Here is a 26,853-nt window from a genome sequence, read left to right as displayed (position 1 = left end):
AGGCACTTGGCATCTTCCCAGTCAATGACTGTTTTAAAATGTATTAGTATGGTAATTGTCTCAAAGAACCCTGTAAAATGCAGAGAACATGGTATAACAAAGGTTCAAGCTGTGAGACAATCTGGAGGAACTAATATCTTGCACTAAATATCAACCTGGTTAATTCAGGCAAAATATATCCTAATGTCCACACACAAAAATGCAGGGAGCCAGAGGACAGAAGGACCGGACCGGTGGCATTTCTGCACACTAAATTTGCAGATATCCCATGTTAAGGAATCATCTTGCATTTGTTGTATGAATGACCCCACGTTACAGCATGAAAAGACAGGTTCCCCTCTTGTGTTATTTAAAAAAAAATAATCATCACTGTATTATTAACTAAAGTGTCTTAGGTAAAACAGCATGGGCTATATTCAGGGGTTTAAAACATTTTAAAAACCCCATTAGACTAATGTCGTCATTTAGTTTAGAGTGATAAACTAAAATGCCTGTATCTAATTAAGCTAGGTTATTTGATTTCTCTCTTTGCTAACTAGCACTGTTGTATTTTAACGGGGTAGCAGGGAAGCTCTAACTCCCAGCAACAAAGGGTTAATACAATTAGATAAGTCTTGTTACTAGAGGACATATTTTGATTATTAGATCAGATGAAGATAAAGAAGCAATAATTTTGAAAGTATTTCTGTATTGTTTCATTAAGTCATAGAGTATTAAAGAATTCCCCCAAGATATGGTCTGAGAACATTGCTTTAATTTGTGAAACTGTGATTCATTTTTTGTGGAGGCAACCACTACGATCTCAGTTATTTTAGAAGCAATTCCTCTATAACCAAACATGAGATCAACACATCACCACTGAGATTTGGTTCTTTGTACAACAGATCTCAGTCACCGGTTTTCCCAACACTTTGGAGTAAAAGTATATATTTGGAAATATTTGTATATTGCAACAAATAAGGTTAAAGAGGGTTGAAATGACTAAATCTTTATCAAGAGAGTCACTGCATCAGACACTATCAACAGGACCCTAAATAGAGAGCATTAGCCGGGCAAACCTATGAGAAAATGGAAGGAGATTACTGAAATGAAAATCAAAGACTTGCTCTGTCATTTCTATGATCCTATTCCCTTTGAAGTTAATGGCTAACTAATACTGACCTCACCAGGAACACCCTTGATTCCGAGAAAATCTGTCAAGTGCAAGGACTCAAGATATTTTCTATCAGGCTTTATGAAAAAATAAAAAACCCCAGAACACGGGCGTAGCCAGCAAAACGTGTGCCTCCGAACCTTCCTCCCTCATTAAGAGAGGTGCCCACATGGTGACAGATGGGCAGAGACCCGTACCATAAATAGAGGAAACTAATAGGTTTCCTTTGCTCTATTGAATTTTCATAAAAATTCTGCCAGGCTGTCTTAAAACGTGCAGAAAGCATACTGAATGCAACGCTTCGGCTTTCATCCCTAACAGACCCTTGTCCACATAAATTATGCTACACCAGAGCAAAACTAGTAACCTCTAAAAAATGCCAGAATTAGAACAATTTGTAAGAGTTTCAATTGAACATTAAATCATTCTGATAGAGGAAAGCTACCCACGCCGCAGTCAGAGCTAAGTGGGTACCATCAGCCTCCTGCTTTCAAAAAACTCTCAGACTATAAAACCTCCAAAACTATGAAGTCTTTAATGGAATGGATAAATTTATCTTGTTTACACTTTGAAGCTCGTAGATGGTAGAACAATGAAAGAGACAGGAGTTACAGGAAGCTGATTCAATAACACATGTCAGGAAACATTTCTCAAAACCGTGTGGGTTAGCGCACAAGGGAAGTAAAGCTGCTGAAAAGGTAAAGGTAAAAGGGCCACTCACAAAATCAGTACATGTTTCTTCTGGTGTTAGTGCAGTGCTACTGGTATGCAAATGAGCATAGGACTGGACCGCTAATTCTAAATGAGAATTACTCTGCAGGAAATATACAGTTTAAAAAACCCCAAAGCTTATTAAGGCTAAAGCCCTTCTCTTTGTCTCTTGATGTAACTTGGTTTTATGCTCAAATGATACACTCCCCTTTTCCAGTGGAGAGAACTGGAGGGGGTAGCCAGTAAATTCAAAGATAGACCATAGCACAAGAAGCGTTCCTGGCAAATCTGCAATACCAATCGCTGGAATGGGAACCGAAAATTTTAAAACCCAAGCAGGATTTTCTGTGCCTTTTCAGTTCAGCTATTTCACTACACATCCATGATAAATATATGTTGGATTTGGTTGGTCATTTTCATGCTAAAGGTAGTCACATTCTGCAAAAACAAATTTCAAAACAATGAGCACTAGGTAAATTAAATTTCAACAAAACTGTGATCACTTAGAATAAAACCCCACAGAAACTGGAATTCAACAGCGTCCTGAAGAAGTCAATGGCTTTTTTGGTGCCTCTCAGAACCACAGAAAACTTACATCGGTAAAACCCAATATTGGCATGTCAGTTATATCCTGCGAAAGCCGCTGAGCACAGAACCCAGCCTTACTTTAAGTGTGCTGTTTTTGGCGGTCAGCTGCTGCTCCAGCTGTGAGATTTGGCTGCTGGAGTTCTCCCGCAGCTTGGTGAGGCTGCCCTGGAGTCTCTGGACATCTTCTACCAGCTGGGCGATTTCCCGCTCCTTCGCAGCCAGTTCTACTTCCAAGCTGGACCGTGTTAGCACCTCGATGGCCTGTTCCTAATGTGAAAAAAGTAACAGACACATAAATTAAAAAAAGGCAACAAGCTTGAATTCGGGGCAGTTAGGTTAAGGACCAAGCGTGGCATCGGGTGGCACGAGAGACAGAAATAATCTCTAAATCCTGTGACTGACTGCATGAATCTGGAAGATGAACCCTTCTACTCCCCAGGACAGCTCTTTGGTAAAATAAGGATAATGGAGAGAATAAATGTCCCTATTTCATAAGTGTACTGGAAAGATGCAGCCGTGAAAGTCAAGGGATTCTATTTAGGGCTATTTATTATTAATAGTCCAAATGCTTTGACAACTATGAAAATCTGTGCTTACAAAATACTAATCAAATAGAATATTCTGAAGTAATGGAGCAGAATTTCTTAATCGGGAACGGCAGAGTCATGTGCCTTTGGCTTTTCGTATGCACACCACATGTTCCAGGCAAAATTGTCAAAAATTGGCCCAAAGTGCTACTTCCAATGAACTTGCTCCTCGCATGAAAATTGTTCACTGTTAACATGACTGCCAGCAACCAAAGCCTCTCCTCCATGGGGATGAAGATAGATGTGACAGCTGTTAAGACAAGGCCATTCTCCCTATGGTCTCCTCTTTCAGAAATTCCCTTTCCTAAGTCAGGATCTTTCTTCTTCCAGTTTCCTACGGCTGCGAAATCTGTCCTCAAGCCTGAAACTTCCTCACTAGACTGACTTTCCCGTAAGACAAGAAACAAGAGAGGACAAAGAAGTTAAGAAGAAGGTAGAATCGATTCAGAAAAGGTAATACAGACTAATTGTACCATCTCTTTTGTCTCCTTTTGTGTTAAGGGATCAACAGCTGTAGTGCATCAGAGAGCTCTGAACCTCTCTTCCATGAAGAACATAAGGAAATCCTTGTGCAGATCTGGGGAGCACGAGGCAGCCCAGTGATGAACGCACGTTCCATTAAAAACCCTAAAATGCACCTTACAAATGTTAATGGCTGATTAATGGCTGGTTAATTCCTGAGAAAACACCAGTGAACTAGGAAAGAATCCATTTACCAAGAGAGAGACAATGATCGTAAGCATTACACCAAAGATCCTACAGCGAAAGAGCTGAAAATTCAACCCCCCATGCTGTCACCTGAGCACTTTCCTCACAATTCAAGATGACACTGCAGCAGATTGAAATATACTCCAAACCCTCTTCTCTGGAAAATACAGGCACAGCAAAACACCTTTTCCATATCTTCTAAACATTTAGCTCGATTCTCAGTGACTACACAGCATTGTGTCTCACAGAATGCTACATGTACGAACAGCAGTTAACAACGCTCTCCTATTACACTGAATTATACTTTTAACTTGAAAAAACCTCTAATTTGCTTGCATGAAACATCACAAGTTATATAATCATCTGCTGCTTGTGCCTATTGAGACTAGAACGTAGAGTCTGAAATAAGATAGATAATGATCATTTTCATCCTGCAGTAGTTGTCATATTAAATATAAATGAAGTGCAGAAGTACTATTAAATACAAGAAAGACCTAATGTTAAAATAATGATAAGACTAGGACATGAGATAGGAAGAGGCAGGTAATTCAGAGTTACAAGTGATATTCAGGCTTTTTTTTTATTTATTTTTTGTTTTGCAGCCTGCTTGTCTGTCTTTTGACTTCTCCGAGAAAATACCGGGTCGCGTTAATCTGGAGGACTTACGGTTTGTTACTCATTCTCTGCAAATGTATTTTAAAAGCAACCATGTGTTTCTCTGATATCAGAGTCAAGCACATACGTGGCTCGCAAGAAAAAAAGCAATATAAGGAGCGTGATTTCTTTTGTTTGTTAAATCTGCTGCTTAGAAGTAGACTAAATTTCACTTAATTGCATATTTACATTTAAATACTCCTATTTCTCCTTTGGCAAACAAAAATCAAAATAATCTGTCTGCTCATCTGTGATACCTGTTAACCCAGGACCAGCTGGAGTCCTGCAATACCACCCTGTGCCCGCAAGGTCCCACCGGGGGACTCAGCGCTACCAACCTCCCCAAACAGCGGTGTCTGCTTTACTTAGGGAAGGAAACAACCAGCCAAACCTTTAGGAGCAGAGGATATCTTCTCAGTTTTCTAAGCTTCTTTTATTAGATTTATAGGTGTGGTTCTCAGTTTAGATATATCCAGTGAAAACTGGAATGATACCAAATTTATTTCTAGTTCCTCTGACAGCCCATACACCAACAAGACCCAGAAATGGGCCGGCAGCCCGTCCCGCTAACGCAACCACCTCTGGGCAAAGCTGGTGCCCTGGGTCTGGAGCTCTGTGCCTACACCGTGCCCTCCAGGCAGGCACGTGCCGGTGGTCCACCACAGCACTCTTTGTTACACCGCATCGCTGCCTTTATTTTTCCTCTGCTGATGCTGCTACCAACGTGAAATAATTTCTGAAAGTTGCTGCTGTCTGCCTGGACCGGCAGCCGTGGAGATCACCATATGGATCACCGTACCGGTCACCATGGAGCAGAGCGACCTCTGTCCTTCCCACGGTCTTCTGCAGCCACCAGCCCCCTTAGAAGCTTAACCAAACTGCAATCCCGAAGGAACGCAATTCCATTTCAGTGAAAATATTACTCCAAACAGATATTTTTATAGCTGCGAGCATAAATTGAAAGAGCTGTACTGCAGGAATGTCAGAAACCTGTAAGAGTCAGTAAATATTTTCTCTCACCACATCAGGTGCCTTCTGGATCTGCGTAGCAAGTTGGAGAGATTTGTTAGCTGACGAGAGCTGCTCCCTTAAGGTCTCTGCCTCTCTCTGAGCCACCTCTGCCCTCTGAAGGAAATGAAAAGGGGTGAAAAGAGAAAATACATTCAGTTTAACAACTGACAATTATTACAAGAACATTCATCAATTCATGCCTGACTGAATATAATTGATTTTCCTAAACACTCAACCTAATAAATGTTAGAAAAAAACATAGAATGTGATGGATTTTTATTTTAAACAGTACAAGGAAGAAATAATTGAGCGATTATGACAGTAATTTAACGCTAGGAGCAAGGAATCCCCTGCTGATACTAATGCTGCGGCCCACTGAATTTCCCAGACTGAATAAATACAAGTGGAAATGGAGTCTTTTTATTCAATTTCTTTCTATTCTCATAGACCAAGCAGATTTTATTGCAAGGTTCCTCATGGGAATAATTCTCATGGGTAAATGCTGAATTAAAAGATATTCTGACCATTCTCTCTAACACACATACAATGTTGTGGGCTGTCTTTCTTCAGTAATTATTTCCCAAAACATGAATTGTTAGATTCTGTTCTTTCAGCAGGTCTATTTATTCAACAATATTTAACCCTAAACTGACAATTTTGCACAGATCAGTTACCAACTGCTGAGGATTTACGCAATATCTGATAAGCCCGTGACTTGGCTACCAGACAAAATTCCCATACAAATATTCAATAATAATAGAAAGGAGAAAGGCCGAATTATGAGGAAAGATTGTCTGTACAAGACTTTGGGTAGAGACAGATGGATCAGTAACTTCAGGCAATAAATAGCAGCAAAGTCCTTTCCATAACGGTATATAAGCTTCTGTTAAGAAAAGCAGAACGCAACCTGGTTGTTTTTACAGTATATACTCCTCCTGGCCAGACTTTCTTCTCTCTTTTTTAAAAAAAAATGTATTTTATTTTTATAAATCCACACTGCCTACCTCTGTGAGTAATCAGTTTTTCACCTGGGCTGCTCCATGCAAACCACACTGCGCTTTCAGCAGAAATAGCTAAAATAATTGTCTCTCTCCACTTCCAAGACATATCACCGACTCTTCCAAATCCATGAACTGCCGCCAATCAAGGCCAAAACTTTTCTTGCCCAACTTTTCCCCTTTACACTGACGGGTCTCTTCCTTTATTGAATAATAAAGTCATTTTTAAGCCACCAAAACTGCCATATTTCTGTGTGCCAGATTCTCCCCCTTTTCAGCTAATGCTTTTGAAAACTTAAAAAACTTAAGTCATCTGAAATAGTGACTATAAAACCTGTATCCCTGTGCGTGTGCATGGTCTTTGACTTACCAGTCAAAGCAGAGACTCTCTCTGCATGTTTAATCAATCAGTAAACTAACGGCAATCAAATACTAAATGCATCATCTGCGCTATTTGCTCACAACATTATATTAAATGATTTCACATAGGTTCTACAGCTGTAATTAAAATGTAATTGTAAAAGTACAGTAACATGGCTCTAATAATCACAGCGAAGGACACAACCTATTGTGTGCATGAAAAAATGGCAGCAGCATTAAAAAGGCACAAGAAGAGAAAGTTTACGCTGTTTGTACAGCTGGGTAACGTTAGGATTAAAAACTGAGCTAACAATACAGATTGAGATACATTATTTTCTCGCACTTTATTAGATGTAGATGTCCATATACTGATCTAATAACTGCTAAACAACTCCAGCAAAGGAGGACAAGTTACTCCACTGTGGCACTTGCTCTTGCATCCACTGCGGTATAAGTAATGGGTTTTGCAGCCTTAAGCAATCCTGCTGATGGCTTCCATTCACAGCAGCATTGTTTTGAGAATCTATTCAGCTCGCATGCAAGCAAACCACAGAGGATATTTCTAATAGATGTTACATCTGCATATACAGTAAGCCGTCGGCTGCCCTTTCTGCACAGCCTCCCCAGCCAATTCACAACACCTGTTGCAGTCCTGTGAATAATATCAGACAAGACTTCATACCGTGCGTTGTTAAAAATACATCAACAGAAACTTTGGGCAATTCTGTTTCGGAAATACCGGTCAATTATTCTCTTCTTTCTTTCCCCCCCCCCAGAATGGAAGCTTTTTAGAGCCAGAACGAATAGATGCGTTCAGTGTCTGGAAAGCACTTTTGGGTGCTATTGCAATATAAATTATAAATTACGCACAAAACCCTGTTAAAAGAAGGGTAGTTTCAGAACTGAGCACTTAAAAGTTTTGAAAAGGCAACCCCGCGGCCGCAGGTGTGTTCGGCCACCCCTGCGCCGAACCCTTTGGCAGGCAGGCTGGAACCTCGCCGTAACACACTATTGCCTTTCCCCGGTGAGACCTCCGCTTCATTCAGCTCGCGGGAGGAATATTGCTCGGTAAATGAATATTTTGCTTTGTCCTCCTTGTTCCATGCGCGACCTCTGAGGCTTATTTACTGCAAACTAATCCCACCCTCCTCTGCAGATAGGATTAATCGCTTCCTCATGGGCCGTGCTCTGGTTTCCACCACCAAAGGATCCAAGTGCTTTAGAAGCGTTAATGAATGCGCTGGCAGAACCCCTGGTTTGAGCTCGGTGGGTTCCCCGAGCCCGCAGCACGCTGCCCTTGGGGTGCTCTGCCCGGCAGTGCCAACCACAACCTCACCGCACCGCACGGGCTGACCCGCAGCCGAGACCCTGCACAGTGCCTGCGGTGCCGTTCCCCCGCAAACCCCTCTGGTTTCATCTCTCTGACTCCTACCCCCTCTCTGCTGGTCGCTTTGGCCCCTTCCTAAGTCATTTTGGTCACTGGAAGCACTGTTCGTGTCTTCTCTTGAGCTTCACGGTGCCTTCTGCTTCAGGCAGGCAAAAGCAAGCTCATACCTCGCACGACCCAACACATACACACGAACTTCCCCCATCAGTCTTACCCCCACGATTTCCTCCTTCCTCTTTTCCTCGTTGATTCTTCTCCAAACATCCCGGCAGCAGCCCCGTCCCCGTCCCTCTCCTCCCTCCCCACCACCAAACCCCCTCGCCCGCTCCCCATGCTCTCACCCCGACGGTGCCAGTCTCCCCGCCGCAGCCTGGAGGAGTATCTCCCCTCCCAGTGCTCCCAGTCAAAGTGGCACTGAACCTTACATTGCAACCAAGAGAAGAAAAACCTGGCTGGTTAATGTTCACCCAGCCGGGGCAGCCATAGACTGCCGCGTGCTTGGGACAGGCACGGACATCAAAGCCGACAAATTCAAACCAGATTCTGTTGGGTTTGTGTGAACTCGGGTTTTTTTCAGACGCTTATAGCCTGGCCAAACTTGGGGCTTTTTTTTATTTTATTTTCCTTTTGCTACTTGAAGCAACAGAAGATACAAGCCTGAGAAAAAAGCAAACCCGCCCTCATCAAGCGCCAAGCTCCTTCTCTTAAATATGGGCACAGCAGGCTCCTCACCAGAACAGCAAGTACAACTCGTAACATGTGGGGAGAACTGGATTTTTTTTCCTAATCTTGTTCTTAGAAATGGTTGAACAATTTTTCCTGAAATAAGAAAAGAGAGTACAGCCAGAGACAGAAGCCCAGTACGGAAAATGGCTAAAACCTACCGATCTTGCACAACTTGGAACCACTGGAAAGCTCACGCAACCGTCTCTTTGTGTGGAACTATTCCACTTTGGCTACGAAATACGTATACCATGGTACAGTTAGTTGCTTTACATCAGTCAGTGCGTTTTGGTTTCTTACTCCCAAACCTACTTCGCACAGCCCAGAAAAACCACAATGACCAGTGACAGTCACGCTACTGGCCTTGCTAGAGATCACGCAAATCCAGCATCGTCTAAAACCGCTGTTCTTCTGGATAGCTCAGTCATACAATTCCTCTTCATTTCCATACCGCTGTTTTTCTAGCACAGCGCTACCTCCCCAGTAACAAAATATTTCAAAATACTTTTATTCTCCTCAATATAGTATGTAAATATTGTACTGATCCCAGTGAAGCCAGTAGGTCATCATCGTAATGCTGCCGTGTGCTTTCCAATTAAAAAAAATTTTTAAAAAGCCTTACATAATATATCCAGTTTAAATTATTCTCATTGTTTCCTGACAAGATAATGAATAGCATGAACTGAGTGCTCTTCTACTTACAGTAAAATGTTAATTTGATCAAAGACCAGCGGTGTGAATAGCAAAATGAGATACTTACAAGCAAAAAAGTATAACCTTTCCCTTAAAGTTCCACCAGCAAAACTGTATTTCCTTATTACAAGCTAAATTCAGTGCCATACGTGGCAAAATCTTCCTATGGGCTAGGAGTGTATATTATCACAAGTAATTCTGCTGAAGTTAATGAGCCTGGTTATGGCAGTAATCACCACACATGGTTTTAAGCGCTTGAAGCTGACATTCTTACTTGCAAGCTGCTGCAAAAGCTATGTTTCTCAGAGTGCGAGATCAATTAAAGCACACTGGTTCAACGTGCTTTAATTTTCTAACTTTTGAGATGTAAAAATTTAGTTTAAATCCTTTAAACAACCCTAGCTTTCACAGAAGAACAGCAAGGTTACCAGAAAGCCTGTGACATGAAAGACTCTTCAGGGCTCCGGCACGTGTGTTTCCAGCAATGGAGAATTACTATTAAAAAAATAATAAAAAACCCTCCAAACAGAAGAGGCTGGGTTGTGTTCATTCTTGTCTTCAGGCTATTGCACTTTCCTTTGCGCACTGAAAGGCTGCCAGATAAATGTATTCCCAACTGAAAGCCAAGCATTTACAGGAAACTCCTGCGTTTGCATGAAAACAATATTAACCATATTTTGCCTTTATACGGCACTTCTCCACGCAAGGATCTCAATGCACTTTGTAAAGTAAATGTTATCACTCCCATTTTACAGATAGCGAGATCACAGCATCAGCGAATAACCTCATCTGCTATAAAACGGCACAACTTCGCTGAACTCAGCGGGGCTGCGGCACACCACGACAGCAGAGCAGCTCGTTGCAAAGGGAGACAGAAATAAAGAAGAAAATACTCTGGCAGCGTTTGGGGGCAGTATCTGTGTTAGCCATGGTGCAGACGAAGGACTCGCGTCACGATGAATTCCCGTCCTCGTGCAAACATAAAAACGAGGACTGCCTCGTCACTGGTTTTGTTACCACCGGTGGGTCAGAGCAAAACCCTCCCGCCCAGCACTCCCATTACCTGTATCGCGTGGCATTTGTGCTCTTAAGTGAAAGAGGAGAATTTATTCCATCCGCTGCTCAAAAACATACATATTTTATAGCAATCTCACTTAGTGGGAATATCTTTTCAAACCATTTTCCAATGTGATTGGTTAGAGACAGGAAGGTACCATACCCCCTGAAATAAAAAAAAATCTTGAGAACAGCATTTCTGCTGAAATGCCTGGTGAGGTTTTCTTTCTACTTCTGTAGCAGACACTGGTTTATGTATTTTAGTGGAAGTTTGGTTCCAAAAAATACTTAAACTCACTAATCTTTCCTGTACAGATCTTAAAAATCTCACCCTACATTTCTGTGGAATAAATGGTACTGATCCAGTCTAGATTCTTTAATAAATGGTTATGAAAGAACAGCTGTTCTCGTTTTATTGATAACAGAAGTTTCTATATTTGACTTTCTGGGAACACAATCGGCACTGTGAAGATGGAAAGAAAACCAATGGAAACATTGCTTTTCCAAAGGCATAACATGGCATGGACAAAGAAGGAAAAAAAAAAATTAATTCTTTTTCTATAGTTTTCACGATATAGTTCACTAAAAAATATACCCCGTGTTCTCTTTCTGTTATTACTCCCAAAATCTAAGGGTAACTATACCTGATTCTGTTTTTCAAATCTATCTCCTCCTCCTCAAGATTAAGATACAGTAACGCAGGATCAACCAAACCTAACCAAAGTTCTTCTCTTTTTCTTTTAAAAGTGAAAAAGCACTTTTTTCCCAAGGAGGCCAAATTACAAAGCCCATTAGACTTTTTTTTTTTAAACAAATGAAAAACAATGTGAACTGAACGTAGAAAGCCAGTAAACAGATCTGGATACATCAATGACATGAAACCACAAACTTAAGACTCAATATTAAAACCTTAAAACGAACCTCTCTCTGTCTCTTTTTTAAAAAATGTACCACTCCAAAGTATTTCTGTTTTCACACCACAGGAATTACTCTTTTCAACAGAAACCCCAGTTTTTCTCACACACAACTGTGTGATTCCAGGTTGCGAGATGAAGCATAATTCATTTGAATAAATTTGTCATCCCAAAGATTCGTGACTTACTGCCATAAACCCTTAAGAGAAAGGTGTAAACTTCAAAAGGTACAGAAAAGTGCTAACCATAAATATTTGTGTAAAATATACATTCACACAACTGTAACTGTTGCAAGTGCGGAAGAGTACACTGGAGCTTCATTAACATCACTGATTGGAAATTATAATATTCTGGGAATCAAACAATAAAAAATTCAAAGATGCTATATCCCAAACTATGATAAATCATTTATTTTGACAAGTAAGGGTAGTTTAGTTTTAATTATTTATTACTATACTTCGTAGCGTATCAGAAAATATGCAGTGATTTATTGTGCAAAATGAAATCTTAATAAAACGAGTCCCTTCCCCAAACTACAAGATTATTAAATCTTCATGGAAATGCGAGGGTGAACTCTCGGGTTATTTCGTTATTGAGCTGGCGGGTGAGTAAAGTGAAAATAAGCTGTTCCTACTGCATTTGGTTCTGTTTTGACTTCAGCCCTTTACTGACCCAAGCCGTACAAGTCCTAGCACGCTGGGGACGAGGAGAGAAGCCGCGAGGGCGAGCAGAGCCCTGCTGCCACTGCCCGCAGCCCTTCTGCCGCCTCCCAGGCGGTGCGGTTGCATCTCACTGCTAACGCGCGCTGGGCTTTGCCTTCAGTCTTTACACCCCGGCTAAACCTACGCACCTCGGAGCTAACGGCTCCTCTTGAGGCAGGCGTAGGTAGACCGCCCGTTTTAATGTACCCCTCTTGTCCTTTTGGTACGGGTTTATAGATCTCAGGACTTTCAAGTGGCCACCGCTGGCACCCACCTCCCAGCAGGACCCCCTCAGCCAGCAGTGGGTGTAAATTGCTGTGCTTAAATGACTCGGTTGGAGCTTCGTCAGTGTGAAGGGGACCAGTCCTGCAGCAAAACCCCACTCAAGCTCCTGGATTAAGCGCACCGAGTGCCTGGATTAGCGGCTGAGGAAGGGCTTGTGTCCCAGCAGCCGTGCTGCCTCCACATCGCCGCCTCCGAAACCCCCCGCCACAGCTCGCCCTGCTCAAGTGAGGGATTTATTCCTCTCGTTCGTTAGGGTTACGGTTTGGGGGAAAATTCAGTTTATACCTTGTGATAACAACACAATAGAGAAACCGAGCATTGCAGTCACTATCCTTTTTCTTTCTAAGCAGAAAATTGCAAAGGTCCCTGGTATTTAAAAGGTAATTATTTCTATGAGCTAGTGATTTCTTCTGGGGATGACAGCAGGCAAACAAGGCCAGAAAGCTCCTGCACGAAACAATATGAGGATCCAAATGAGGAAAAAACAGTGGGAGAAAAGAGATGATGGAGTCTGAAGACTAAGAAGAATGGTCCACGCTTCACCCAACAGGACGCGGCGGCGGGAGTCACAACAGCAACTCCGTCCCCACAGCTTTCGTCACCTGGATCCACCTCCGTGAGTACAACCACCATCGCGTCACGGCAGGATTGGCGAGGGAAATGGCACTCCCCACCTCTTCAGAGTCAGAGAGGTCTCCTCACGTAAAGCAAGGCAAGTTGAGAAATGCCAGGTCTGGATTTACAAAGGGCAGTGACCCAGAAAGGGATTTTCAAGAAATATCAGACTCTTCAAAAATTTACAGCAAGTATTTTTCCCATTTTCAGTGGAAACATTTTGCTGTTCTGTAGATTTCTGTTCCGAGTCCCAGTCGTCTGGGTCAGTGTTAATTCCAGAGCAGCAAAACATCACATCCAAATCAGCAAGGCAGTCTATCCTCAAAGCAGGAGTCATGCTGAGTATTACACTTTAAAGGTAGCCTTAATAATGGGGAATAAGTACTTACTGAAATGGTAAAAGGAAATGTTAATTTAACTATTAAATACATAATTATGTTAAGTACTTGTTTCTGCAATTGTAACACTTCAGCCTGATGCAAACTCACTTTCTGGCCTGTGCAATGGATTTAATTTCTTCCAATTTTTTTTTCAACCATAAAAAGGTAAAACACAGGAATTGCTGTGACAAAGATTACTCAGTTAGAATTTACAGAAGTGTTTTATAAAGGTGAAGCATCACACAAGACAAGGACCACGGGCACGTTTCAGCAAATCAGCCGAGCTACTCCAGCGCTCGCTGCTCCCGCTCCTCCACCGGTGCATGTTCCCATCCCTGTCTCCCCTCGCGTCCCTCATCTCAGCGCTGCTGCTTCTCCCACCTCTTGTTGAGCTGCCTCAATTTGCAAAACCCACACAAAACAAACCTGGCCCCTTCACCCCAAATTCAGGCTCTTCTGCAGTTCCTGAGCTCCACGGGCTCAATGAAGGGTCCCCCCAGTTGCAAAAGCTGCTGTTGGGGAGGGGACAGGACCACGGAGCCACCGGGACGGAGATGGGGAAAGGAGAGGTAGAATCACCTCTTCTGGCGTTACACTGAAGATGAATTGCACACTGATGTTTACTTACAGACTCAGAGTTTGCTGAATTACAACCAAACTAAGGGTTACGCACATAAGCAGCTATAAATTTTGACTAATTAAAAAAAAAAAAAGGAAGTAATAAAAAAACAACCCCACATTGCAGGTTTGTTCCAGTTAGCTAATAAAATACCTTTAGCATTTCTGTATAAATAGATATACTCCATTTTAGTATGGCATGAGGGAATCTGAAATACCTGTTGTTTAACTACAACCACCTTTCTACTCTGAGAGAAGAAAAAACCTACTGGGTAAATCATTGCTACTTTGCAAAAGGTACAGCCTTTGCAAAAAAATCACAAAATAATTCTACCAAAACATCTTTAACACCTACATCATTTCTAAAAAGTCTACAGATTTTCAAATAATTACTAGCACTTGCATAAATATTTAATGCTGTCTACAAAAGTTCTTTGACAGAACTAAAAACCCACTGTGCAAACCCCAATTTTCTTTTACTGACTAAATAATCAACCCAACAACTTACAAATCTGCCTTCTGCTTTATTAGTATTTTTCAAATTTATAAAGAACTAATGTAAAGTTCATTGTTGTTCAGCCTGGAGAAGAGAAGGCTCTGGGGAGACCTTAGAGCCCCTTCCAGCGCCTAAAGGGGCTACAGAAAAGCTGGGAGGGTCTCTTGACCAGGGACTGGAGCAATAGGATGAGGGGGAACGGTTTTAAGCTGGAAGAGGGGAGATTTAGATTAGATATTAGGAAGACATTGTTGACTGTGAGGGTGGTGAGCCCCTGGGGCAGGTTGCCCCGAGAAGCTGTGGCTGCCCCATCCCTGGAGGTGTTCAAGGCCAGGTTGGACGGGGCTTGGAGCAACCTGGGCTGGTGGGAGGTGTCCCTGCCCCGGGCAGGGGGGTGGAACGAGATGACCTTTAAGGTCCCTTCCAACCTAAACCATCCTGTGATTAAGGACAACATACTTGCTGTACTTGTCAGCTGCACCAGGGGAGTGTGGGGGCTTTCTAGGAAAAGGAAGAAGACAAACCAAAGCAGCAGCTGGGCGGGGGGTAGTTTTCAAGAAGATCGGTGCCCTGGTCTTGCTCGTGGTGCGGCTCCACAACCACTGCCAACAGCCCGAGGCGTGCAGCAGGACCACATGGGGGGAAGGAGGTGCAACTGTTCTTCCTGGAAGCAAGTTGCTCTTAGGTACGCTTCCACTGGATTATCAAACTATAACCTGAGAGACTTAAGATCTGTAATCTCTGATCTTACCTGACAGAGGCATTAATGAAGCCCACTGATAAGCAAATGCCTGGTTGAGGTTTCCTTCTGAAACCATCACTTGTTGCATATATGACCTGGGGATCCTGCATATCCACACACACCTCCTTCGCCACCTCAAATAGTCACTCCAAGTACAGACCGGACCAGACGGCACTTTACTCGGGTGTTGGCCTTGGTTTTTTAAAAACTTTTTAGTTTAAAAAGTTCCATATGATTGTGCTGCTTTCTCAGGAGCGTGTGCACTGTGAGGGAACGTGGAAGAGACATCTCACAGTCTACCAAATTAGCGTCTGCAGGAACAAATTACAATTTCTTTGTTCTCCTGCACGGCACAGTCTGAACTAACGCTTGCTAAAAATTAATAAGGCCAATAAAACATATCCGAAAAGGAGGGGGAAAAAGAAAAGTCCAGAGAAGCCCACAGAAGCTGGAGCCACAGCAGAAGGTCTGGCTCCCCAGGTCGGGCTGCTGGCGGCCCTGCCACTGCTGCAGGGCAGAGGCCCTTTAATTTGGGTAAACCAGTACCTGCACGTCCGAGTAAGGGCCAACACGATGGATTTAGAAACATAAACCCAAAAATAACTCTAGTGGGAAACTTAAGTTTAAATTATTAGGAGGTAAATATACAGCAATCGCTATGCTACTGTGCATACAATCCTTACAGACTATCCCTAAAGACCTGTATTTTTCTCTAAATTTGCATATTTTCTTACTCTACACAGTTATGACTGCTAAGTGCATATAAAAGAACTGTCAGGAAATCCAAAAGAAGAAGAAAAAAAAATAATCAAAGTCACACTTAGAATTTTATGAGGGACTCATGGAAAATCCTACCTGATTTGCTCTTTCAAGGTCTGTCATGATCATCTCGATTTCATCAGCCCTGGGAGAACAAGAGAGCAGAAGTACTGTTATCACATGAAGAATGACTTCTATATGAGTTCATGCACAGTACAATTGCAACATTCATACAAACAATACCAATTTTCAATATTCTTTTATAAGGACACAGTAAGAGTGATCAGTGGTGAAATCCTCTCGGGTTTCAGCTCCGTGGACTGGTTTGTCTCTGATTCCTTTGCCTGTTTCCTTTTTGCAACAAAATATGTGTCGTTACCTGAGCATATTCATTAGACCTTTGAAGATCTTACTCCCCAACCTTCTGCAGAAGGGCAGTGTCCTCTTTTCTACATGTAAAGGTGCTTCATAAGCGCCAATTATAGGGAAATTAGAGACTACAGTTCTTCAGTCAACTGCTTGTATACATGTACACAAACGCAGCCTGTTACTGTTCTGTTTCAGTGCACCTAGAAGTTTGGATCTAAATTTGGCTAAAAAACCATATCGTGAGTCAGAGAGACCAAGAAATTTAATTTTACAGTATGCAGAAAAGAGAGTTTTTGACACAAATTTATGAAACTTCAAGTTTAGACTCAGGCTCTTAATGCACTTTACAAAGCTGAATTAGAAAGTCAAAGGGTTGAAAACTCTACAAATAGTCAAGGAAAAAACGATCCTTCACATACGTGTGTTAGGTGGCAGCTACCAGCCCCGACCCTTTAAAACCCCAGCATTTCTAAGACTTCGCTCACACAAGTGGATCCAACCCCTTAAGCAATCTTTTTTTATCATCATGGTGAGTCATGGGCAAATATTTCACACTCCTGCTCTCACCTGTGAACGGTACCAGAAAAAGGGGCCTACAGAACTAAAAGAACGTTCTGTATCAATATAATAAGACATATTACTTCTCCCCAGACATTTTGCCTGTCTTGTATCTCCGGACCATATGGAAGCAATAAACACTATCCTCATCTCCTATGAACAGCAGCTTTAACCAGCAAGTCCTTTTGCAATCTGCCAACACCATAATGTCTGGTTTTTGTTTTTAATCTGTAGCAGATCATTATCAATAAAAGCTGTGAAATACTGGAATTCCCTTCCTCTGCCGATGCAGAAAAGTCAGGGTTTGTTTTTCTGCTGATCCCATAGAAGACGCATTTTCCTACGCAGGTGTGTGCTGGGAAAGGTGGTTAATTAAAGTACATCAGGGTACTGGCACACTCGACACCGGATCATTACACTGAATATTGACTGACTCTTCAACAGCATCGTAGGTTTCCGTGTGCACACTTAGGGAAATGCAGTAGAAGACCATAATAAGTAAATGTGTATGTATATAAATTAATGGAAAATTATTTTTAATTACAGCCTTTAATGTTGTCGGGGCAACGTGAATTGCCTTTCGAAAAAAATCTTTTGGACAATAATGGAAAACAGATTAACATGTGTTTTCTTGTGCAGGAGAAGCTAATGTGCTCTTACACTGGGAAGAAATCATGCCCACGATGTTTTGAATTAATAATAAATAACAGACATTAGTTACTGAATTGAACACTCTTTGGGCAAATAAGGATTCAAAGTGTGCAGGGAGTAGCCCGAAGACGTAACCCGGACAGGGAAATGTAAGCCTACAATAACACTTTTGATGTCTTTAACCGCTGTAGTTGTGGAAAAAAACCCTTTTGTTTTAGACTCCAGACCCAAAAGTACTTGTCCATCTTGTTAATCCACGTATGGAAATTACAGTATTTCACAGGGAAAAAGATGTCCCTAAGACCATGCAAAGTGACCCCATTATGTATCTGTAACGGAGATAAGAGGGAAGAGAGCATCCTAATGCACCAAAAAAACCCGTTTCCAAGCATTTTACAAATATTTTTAGCCAGGATAGTTTAAGGATCCTCTTTATATAAGCTTATGTATTCAGGTTGAATTTATGTGTGAATGCCTCAGGTTATATGGAGCCAGTAAATGATGTCTGGACTATGTCACATGCCTCCTGGATCAGAGCTGGGAATGTCCCATCCCAACACTCTGGCTACAACTTAAGCCAATCCAGTTTCCACTTGCTTCTCTGTAAAGTTTGGAGAACAATAAAATCACTGCCTCTCCTCCTGAACAGAGGGTGCCAGGTACCAGCCAAAGGGCTGAAAAAATGCAGAACCTGAGAAGAGCGATGGACTCGGAAGCACAAAACTCTCGGAGCAGGAGAGGAAGAGCTGCCTGCTTTGGGACCTGAAGGGGGGTTGTTCTGTTAATCGAAGGGCATGTTTTGTTGGAGAAAAGAAAATGACTCTGATGCAGAAGAGATGAGTGGGAAGGGGCAGAAGTGTTAGGGGGTCTGCACCCACCAAAGGACCCTCAGCCACCTTTAAAGTTCACAGAGGCAAGTGAAGGGAGCCAAGGGTAAGGAAAGAGATGAGGATAGGAGAACAGGGGAAGGAACAGAGGGATGTCCACAGTCAAAGGACCAAGGGGAGATGGGACCCAGAGCAGCAAAGGAGAGGAGCAGCCCGGGCCAGCGGCACGGTGCGTGGCTGCCAGTACAACAGGCTGAAACATGGGACGGTGCCTAAAATACGAGGTGGAAGGACTCAGGACAATCCTGTGTTTAAAATGGACAGAAGTATTAATACCGGTATTTGTATGCCATTTTGGCTGGGGTCAGGATTTAAGAGCTCTATTACAGCACCGCTATACGCAGCCAATTACAAAAAAAAAGCGACCGAGGATATAGAACGCCATAAAAATGACATTTCTGCCCTTCAGCGTGCACAGATAATTCTGACTGAATCCAGTAGAAGTGTCAAACTGTAGCCAAGGGCAAAATTGTCCTTTGTCCTTGTATCCAGACACCCCAGCTGACTGATCCTGAACTCCCCTTTCCCTCACACATTTTTTCTACCTAGCTTTTCCGCACACAATCTGTCTCCGCACACCTAATAAAAGGATGCAGCATCTCCAAAAAAATTCAAGCAAAACATCTCCAGCCGAGCAGTCTGCACACCAATGGAGGTTAACGCTGCAACCATAAATGTTATCTTTAAGTAAAGTAATGAATTAAATTACTCTATATTCTTTCCTAGCACAAGTGTCAACAGCATTCAGAAGAATCTTCAAAAGGAATTCAGTCTTTTCATTTTAAAAGCTCAACTACCACATCAGTAGCTGGCACTCAGCAGTCTAAAATCACTTATTTGAGAAAGTCTCTAATAGCTACATTCACTGTTTGCTCAGCAGAAGTATTTATTATAAAATAAATTACAGTTCTCACACCTTTTATGCACTCACAGAAACAACTTGCATTGATTTATTGTTTACAAAGCACCGTGTCAAATTCAAACCTGCAAGGTACGAGGAAGCTCCACTTTGGCTGACTGAATTAGTCCCACACAGGTAATTTTTGATGTATTCGCCATCCGCCACATTTGCTCATTTTCAGCCCTTCCTATTTCTATATTTCTCTTTATTTCCAGGGAACTACTTGACAGGCCAAACGCCATCCAGCTCAAGGCTGCCAGCATCCTGTCCTTCAGGTTTGCACTGGGAACTTGGTGGGAACCTTGAAGGCAACAACGGCCAAGTTTAGCAAGCCCGTGGTTATACTGACCCCAAACTTCTGACCAAAAGTCATTCCATGTGAACTAAACTCACTTATAAGAGACACAGATCCGACGATTTTAACGTTTAACTTTCTTCATTCCTGAAGCATCGGGTGACTCGGTCTCTTGTGAGTGCCTGGATTCGCCCATCACCCCAACAGAGGAAAACCCCAAAGTTCTGTCTCTCTTCACACAGCTACAGAGAATGAGGGCTCTTAGTAACAAGAAGACCTTTTGCTAAAATACACTGATGCAGTGTTTTACAGCAGATTTCTCCATTGCAACCCAACATCATTCAGGGTTTGTCAAGGGCAATACTTTCTTAGTATTAAAACAGATAATGAGGGAAAAAAGTAGGTAAAAGCTGTTTTCAGGAATAAATGTTATCTACCCTGTGTTTCTCATTCCACAGATAGTATAATCATTTATCTGATCTAATTCCTTATAATCTCTGTGTTAGAGAAAAAGTAATCATGTAAGCAAGACAGTTCTTTAGTCCGTACTACAGATAGCTTGTTCTAAGTTTCAACACTTTCAGGCTAAGGAATTTAGGAAATCAAATTTTAAGCCCAAGCATTTGGAGCTACAGAATAAGCATCACCAAGTAAAAAGAATCTGAGCTGTTGAAACAGCATCGCCATGAAATATTCTATTATTTCTCCTCTTGCTACTGTGTTTGAAGTGAAAAACAAAACACATTAAAAGCTATAGATTTTACAAGGTATAAGCTTTCACCAGTCTTGAAAGAGCCCTCAAAGCTAACATGCCATCTATAAAAAAACGATTTAAGGAGTTAAAAAAAAAAAAAACAACCAAAAACCACCCCACTTTTCAATTCAATTGCTTATGGGAAATAAAACCCACAGAAAGGCTCAATTTTCTTTTTAAGATCAAGATAACCGATTAGGTTTGAACAGCATAACAAGCAAGCAAATTCAAGAATTGGTAACATGGAAGAAGCTCAGTTCTTTTTCTAAATAAAATTAAATCAGACGAAAACCCTAAACACCATGAAGCTATTCACTTGCAAGCAAGAAGAATCTGGACTTTATGATTAAAATCCGGTTGATCCAACTCCTTCATTTAGATACTAGCTTAAAGAGGCAGAAACAATTCCCTTTTTATTAACATGACAAGTGAATGGTTTGCCAAATCTTGTGGCTACAGCCCCCTAAACATTCAAACTTAGTGAACCTTGAAGGAAACTGCTGTTGGATTCTTTATACATGGAAGAACTGAAAAATACAGATGACACTTTTGAAATTGCAGTCAGTGGCGTGGCCAAGAAACTTCACTAGCAGGGCAGATTAATATTTTGGTTTGGCAAAAAACAAACAACTTTTTTTCCCACACATTTGTTTTCTTTAAAAACAGGTATAAGTTTACTGGTCAGAGCAAACGGTATACGGAGCCACTGGGGCTTGTTAAAATGTTCTAATTACTAAAACATTTATGCAGGCAATTTCAAACTAAAAGCATACATTATCAACTAATGTGCATTTAGGTTTAATTAAGAAAAAAAGAAAAATCCTACTTGTAACGTATATCTATGATCGTCACAGAGCAAATTTTGGCCAAATGAGGTAAACACCGCAGCCTCTTAAAATGAGAGGCAGTATAACCTAGTACTTTGCTAGTACAAGGGAAAATGTGAAGAGATATTTGAGAGGGGAAGAAAAGAAGAAGAGCCAGAACACTAAAAAAAAAAAAAAAGAAGACAAAAAAAAAGACAAAAAAAAGCATGCAGTGCATTGAATTTTTTCAAGTTTCAATAAAATTTTTATCAGGGAAGGTTCCTGGGTCTAGGAAATAATTTCAGATCACTAAATAACGTCAAAACTGCCTGCAGCCCAATGATCACGGCATTCACTCAGGGCACAAGAGCATTCCAGCACTTGAATATTCAATTCTATTTTTTCTTTAAGCAAAAAAGAAGGACAGAAAATTTCCTACCCAAATTCAAGACTCCTCCTAAGCTCTGCTGGTAGGTGCCCTCATCTAATCCCTGCACCTCAGTGACCATGCCAAGCTGCCCGCGGTGCTGGCTTGCTTAATTTCTAGGACCCACATACGAAGAACCAAACACTTTCTCTGAAACTCTTAGAAAGTTTCCGATAGAAGGCAATATAAAAAAACCCATGAAGTCTATTTTTCCTGCACCTTATGAGTATTACTGGACACATGGTTTAGGCATTTTTAGAATTCACAATGATTCTAATCCAACAAACATCCATATTAGATAAATCCACCTTTATTACTAATACGACCTCCAAAGACAAAAAGGTCATGCAAAGGAAGAAAAAAAATGTTATTTCAGCATAACCAGTATAGCACGTCAAAGGGCAAGAACTCACACACTTTTTACTACTAAGTTCTCAAATCTACTTTTCAAATTGCAAGAGCTATAGGTTAATATTTTCTTTCACAGCAACCCTCTAAGGATCTTCAGATCAGATAATCCTTTTTCCAATGTCATATAAATCCAGGCCTCTTGTAAAAGAATTTCTCTGTTCAGGGATTCATAAATCCACCAACTTTAGTAATGAATTGGGTGTTTCCTTCCCTAGGAACTCAATTGAAGAAAAAATCCTCTCTCTGCTAAGCAGTGAAACACTGAAGGCTTTAAATTGAGAGATCAAAGAAATGCTGGTTTCAGGTGCTCCAGCGATTACACAATACGTCATCTGCATTAATCTGGGGAATGGTTAAGTGTCCGCTGTACATTGTCCAGACCCCTCTTTGCAGTTATCCTACACTAAATCAAGTTTCTCCCCTAGCAAAAAGGAGAGAGACTCAATGCTAACTTTTTCAGGATTTTTTGGTTTTATTAGAATTAATTCGTGTTTCCTCTCCCGGCTAGCCTTGCATCCATGCAGCGCACCGCATACAGATGCAAGCTGAAAAAATAAACTAAATCTCACGCAAAGATTTCTCATTAAGCACACCAGGTTAGTATCGTAAGCACCAGGATCAAGCAGTCACACCAGCTGCAGGTATGATCTTCAAATAAACGATGTCCTAGGCGCTTGAAAGATGTCAAGTGATCATCAAATATTGATAAAGGTTAAAGAAACTGCTTATAAAGCCCAAGATATTGAGCAATACCTGGAACAATACAACACAAGAATCATCTCAAGCGTTAGAAGGAAAAGACCCTATAGAATAAAACATCTGTCAGTCCATAGAAAAACTGCTCTCCAAGAAAACCTGCACAGCACTTTGTTTTCTCTTTCATGGCTTAAGTCAGGATTTCAAGGATAACAGAATCATGTTTGCAATTATAAAGTTTTAAACACAATAGAAATCAGCTTTATTATCCCAGTGATACACTAGGGAGCAGAGTTTCTACAGATCAGCAGTGTTCTCTTAATCATTTCTACAGAGAGAAATTGATATGAGTGACACTAATTGATATGCTCAATAAAATATGAAGAGAAAAAATAAGAATTATATATAACAGATGATCTCAACTCATAGAACCCCAGAGTTGTAACTCCCTCAGTGTTCCACACACATGACCTTGGCACACTTTGCAAACCAAAGAGCACTTAACGTAAGCAGCTGGGATAAAGAAAAGGCATATTGGTTGTATTAAAAAGTAGCCCAACATATAAATAGATGGTGCATCTTTTTTATTTGATAATAATACCGTTTTCATACATGGTAGATACTTACATATATTGCACCACAGCCAATATGAATCTCAGCTCCCCATAGTGCTCAATCCTCTGTTTAAACACCTCTTACTCAACTTTCATTGTGGTTTTCTCTCCACAACAACAGGTCTCTTGTAAACTCTGTGTCCAGCCATCACGCTGCCCGTTACAGAAAGGAGAAGAAACGCAATAAATCCTTTTTCTCCCTGTCTCATGATCAAACATGTCCTCTTTCACAATGTATTTTTGCTTTACCCTGCAAAGCCCTATGAGTAGTGTTCAAAATGAGTAATGAGGAGTGTCCAGATTTGGATCATTCTGGGTCTCCTCCCACCACAGAGCACTGGTGACAATCCCTTGGGCCATAGAGGAGTTCCAAGAAGGCTGCTGAAACATGAGATAATTTTTGCACCTGAAATTTGCAGAAACAAATAACCTTGTTTAGACGGACCTAAAAATCGGTTTCCACTAACTTCTGAGGGAGCTGACGAGAAGTCTGCAACCTCACGAGCTGTGGTCTCCTGCTGGTTCTAGTACTGGCAGGCAGAGAGAAGTCCCTGCAATTTGGCTGTGGTGTAATGATTTTGACCTGCCTTTAGAGACTATGGAGAAAAGGAGAAAGAACTTTCTGATGTTTAATTTTTGGTGTATTTATGCCCGAATCCCACCTGTGTTCATGTCCTGAGATTGAGATGCCGCACCAGTATCAGTACAAACCCACCAGATCTGCAGGATCACATCCTCAGGGTGAGGAACACAATCTCCAGGTTCAGGTTATGCCGGATATTTATGCTCAGAGGATCCGATTTAGACAAACAAACATTTCCAGCTGCCTTCCCGGCCACTGCCAATCTGTGCTGCGCCGTGCCCTGGGTAGCAGGAGCCTCTGCCTGATCCAATACTACGGCTCTGAGGAATTTCTAACAATGCAAGATGACACAGATGCGGCAAACTCTCTATTTCCTAGCGCCTCCTGTTACAAATTGAAGGAGCTTGCTGCAATTCCCCTCTCCTGACTTCAGCTGATTCAATAACGTACCAGAATTTAAACACAGACACCCTTCCCTCTCCCTCACTTGCACACAGAGCGTATCACAAGCATGGAATTACTCCTGACTTGGCCTTGAGCAGCCAACATGATGTCAATTTTACATGTTTTATAAAGCAACAGCATGTAGAAAGCAACTCAAATGCAGGTCATATCAAGCATGTGACCCACAGAGCAATCAAAGACTGCCTGAAACTGTCATTCAAGGTTCAATCATCTTCTTGCAGGAAAAATGAAACATCTGTGGCCCAGAGAATTAAGTTATGTATTGCATAATTCATCTGGTGTCTGCCACAGCAGCCATTTTAATGCTCTAGTGATAAACATGTTTGATTATTTTTGTTTTGTTTCCTGTTGCCTCCATGGTATTTCTATTTATCTACCCTTACTACAACGCATAATGGAGATAACAAATATACAAAACAGCGTTATAGTCGCCTGATAAGACATGGGAAATCAGCAGTCTTATTAATCACATTAAGGCAGCAGCCTTATTAAACCTTATGTTCCCTGTAATTGTTCTCATTTGGGTTCTTTTGGGTACGCTCTGTAGTCAGATTTGATGATGAAATCATTGTTTCCCAGGGATCAAAACATCAGCTTCAGAGGTCTTGCTATTAGAAAGCTGCTCTCCTCATACATAAAGCAAGTTTCCCACCGCTTCCTGGGTTTTCCTTTCCCTCATTTCTGTTCGATGCCACCACATGCCGGAGGAACGTGCATCTCATACCAGACAACGCAGGGGACCCCCTTCTTGTTCAGATTCCACCAGTGGGTTTGTGGTCCACACTGTGAGAAACCCTCATCTAAAGCATCCTCTGGAAGTCATTTGAGGGAGTGATTGTTTTATTAACGGTAGTTTAGTTCAATTTGCTCTCGAACTCATAAACCTTAACGCTTTCCACCTGCCATGAACTTCACTGGCTTTCAGAACGTGTTCCTGCAGAGCAGGTGGGAACGTTAAAGCTCCAAGTCTATGCCCTGCTGTCTGGGTGTTTATTCCTGTTGCCAGGAGTTGACCATTTCTGCAGTCTACTCACAGAGCCTTAGATGTCAGTTAATTTGTTACACAATGAAACAGAGCAGCTATCATTTGTGCAAAATTTAATAGACTTGGCGAATACCAGCTTGCTCCAAGAAGGTGCTCTGCACTGGCCTGATGGAGGAAAACAAGCACCAGCCTCTGAAGTGGCGGAGTCGGGTGTCATCTTACCCATTTTCATGATTTGGACTCTATATTCTCACAGTGAGCAAAATCCTCACTATAAAGCAACAAGTCAGCACTGTTGCAAAACCTGATTTGGTCAGAGCAGAGTTTTGCCTCATCCCTGAAAGCCTGCGCCCCGCTTCCTGAGATGCTCTACATGGAGGTGAGTCAGTGGATAAAATAACACATTCTCCCGTAAACCCAAATACAAATAAAGCACTGTTTCCTATCGATTGTTCCTATAAAATTGTTTAGACAGTATCTATTGTAATAATATCAGCCGGCCCATCTGTGCCCCCCCATTGCTGCTTCCTCCTGCAATATTTCTAGGTCACTCCCTTATCCCCTAAATGCCATCTCTCCACCTCCCAGCCCACAAATGGAAACACAGATTATGGATACTTTCCAGCAACACATACACGGCTGATCAACCAGCAAACGAAGAGGCGCCTGCAGCCCTCCACTCAAATGGATTATTCGGCCGTCTCTCCTATCCACTCCCCATCCCGACAAGATTCACCACAGCTCCCTGTGCCAGGGATTTCCAACGCTGTTCATTTCTGTTGAAGTCAATCATCAGCTTCCAAGTTAATTGAGGAGGGGAACTGACAAAACACAGAGGGATGGCCCTGCAGGCTGGCGGTAAAACAGACCCCACGCTCACGGAAGCCTCATTTCCTTGGGACGCCGGGCTACCGGCTGCGGTCACACAGCGCTGCTGCTGCCACCTACATCTGCACCGACACTGCTCTGCTCCCACTGCACAAGAGCAGAACTTGCCAGTTTTGCTTTTGCTTGATAAAAAAAGCGTAATAAAATATAAGATAAGAACTTCCTTAAAGACCAAGCCTTAACTGATGAACTCTGCCGCTCTACAACTCGCATAAGCTGTTTCATAATTGTTTCTCTAAATAAATAATAATAATAATAATAGATAGTTTGGTATTTTGGAGATACAGCACCTGCAACAATTTACTGACTTTTACTGATGGAGTTAAACTAGATCATTTATCCAAAATTAGATACCTTAATTGGAGGCATCTTAGGTGTCATTCTTTTTTATCAGAATGGCATACTTTAAACCGTGAAGAATCAG

General features: G+C 41.8%; 1 protein-coding gene across 1 annotated transcript in view; it reads right to left on the bottom strand.

Moving 5' to 3' along the window:
* CUX1 (cut-like homeobox 1) overlaps window positions 1-26,853 on the bottom strand; it is a 210,345-nt gene that overhangs the window by 53,049 nt on the left and 130,443 nt on the right. Inside the window, exons 11-13 of the mRNA XM_009885195.1 lie at window positions 16,236-16,284; window positions 5,422-5,526; window positions 2,531-2,719 (exon numbers count right to left, since the gene is read on the bottom strand). Coding sequence (XP_009883497.1) covers window positions 2,531-2,719; window positions 5,422-5,526; window positions 16,236-16,284 — 343 coding nt within the window. The remainder of the gene's footprint in view (window positions 1-2,530; window positions 2,720-5,421; window positions 5,527-16,235; window positions 16,285-26,853) is intronic.

This window comes from Charadrius vociferus, unplaced genomic scaffold (genome assembly GCF_000708025.1).
Source record: "Charadrius vociferus isolate BGI_N301 unplaced genomic scaffold, ASM70802v2 scaffold54, whole genome shotgun sequence".
Classification (NCBI taxonomy): Eukaryota; Metazoa; Chordata; class Aves; order Charadriiformes; family Charadriidae; genus Charadrius; species Charadrius vociferus.
Note: the sequence above shows the minus strand (reverse complement) of the source record. Positions and strands in the feature narration are given on the sequence as shown.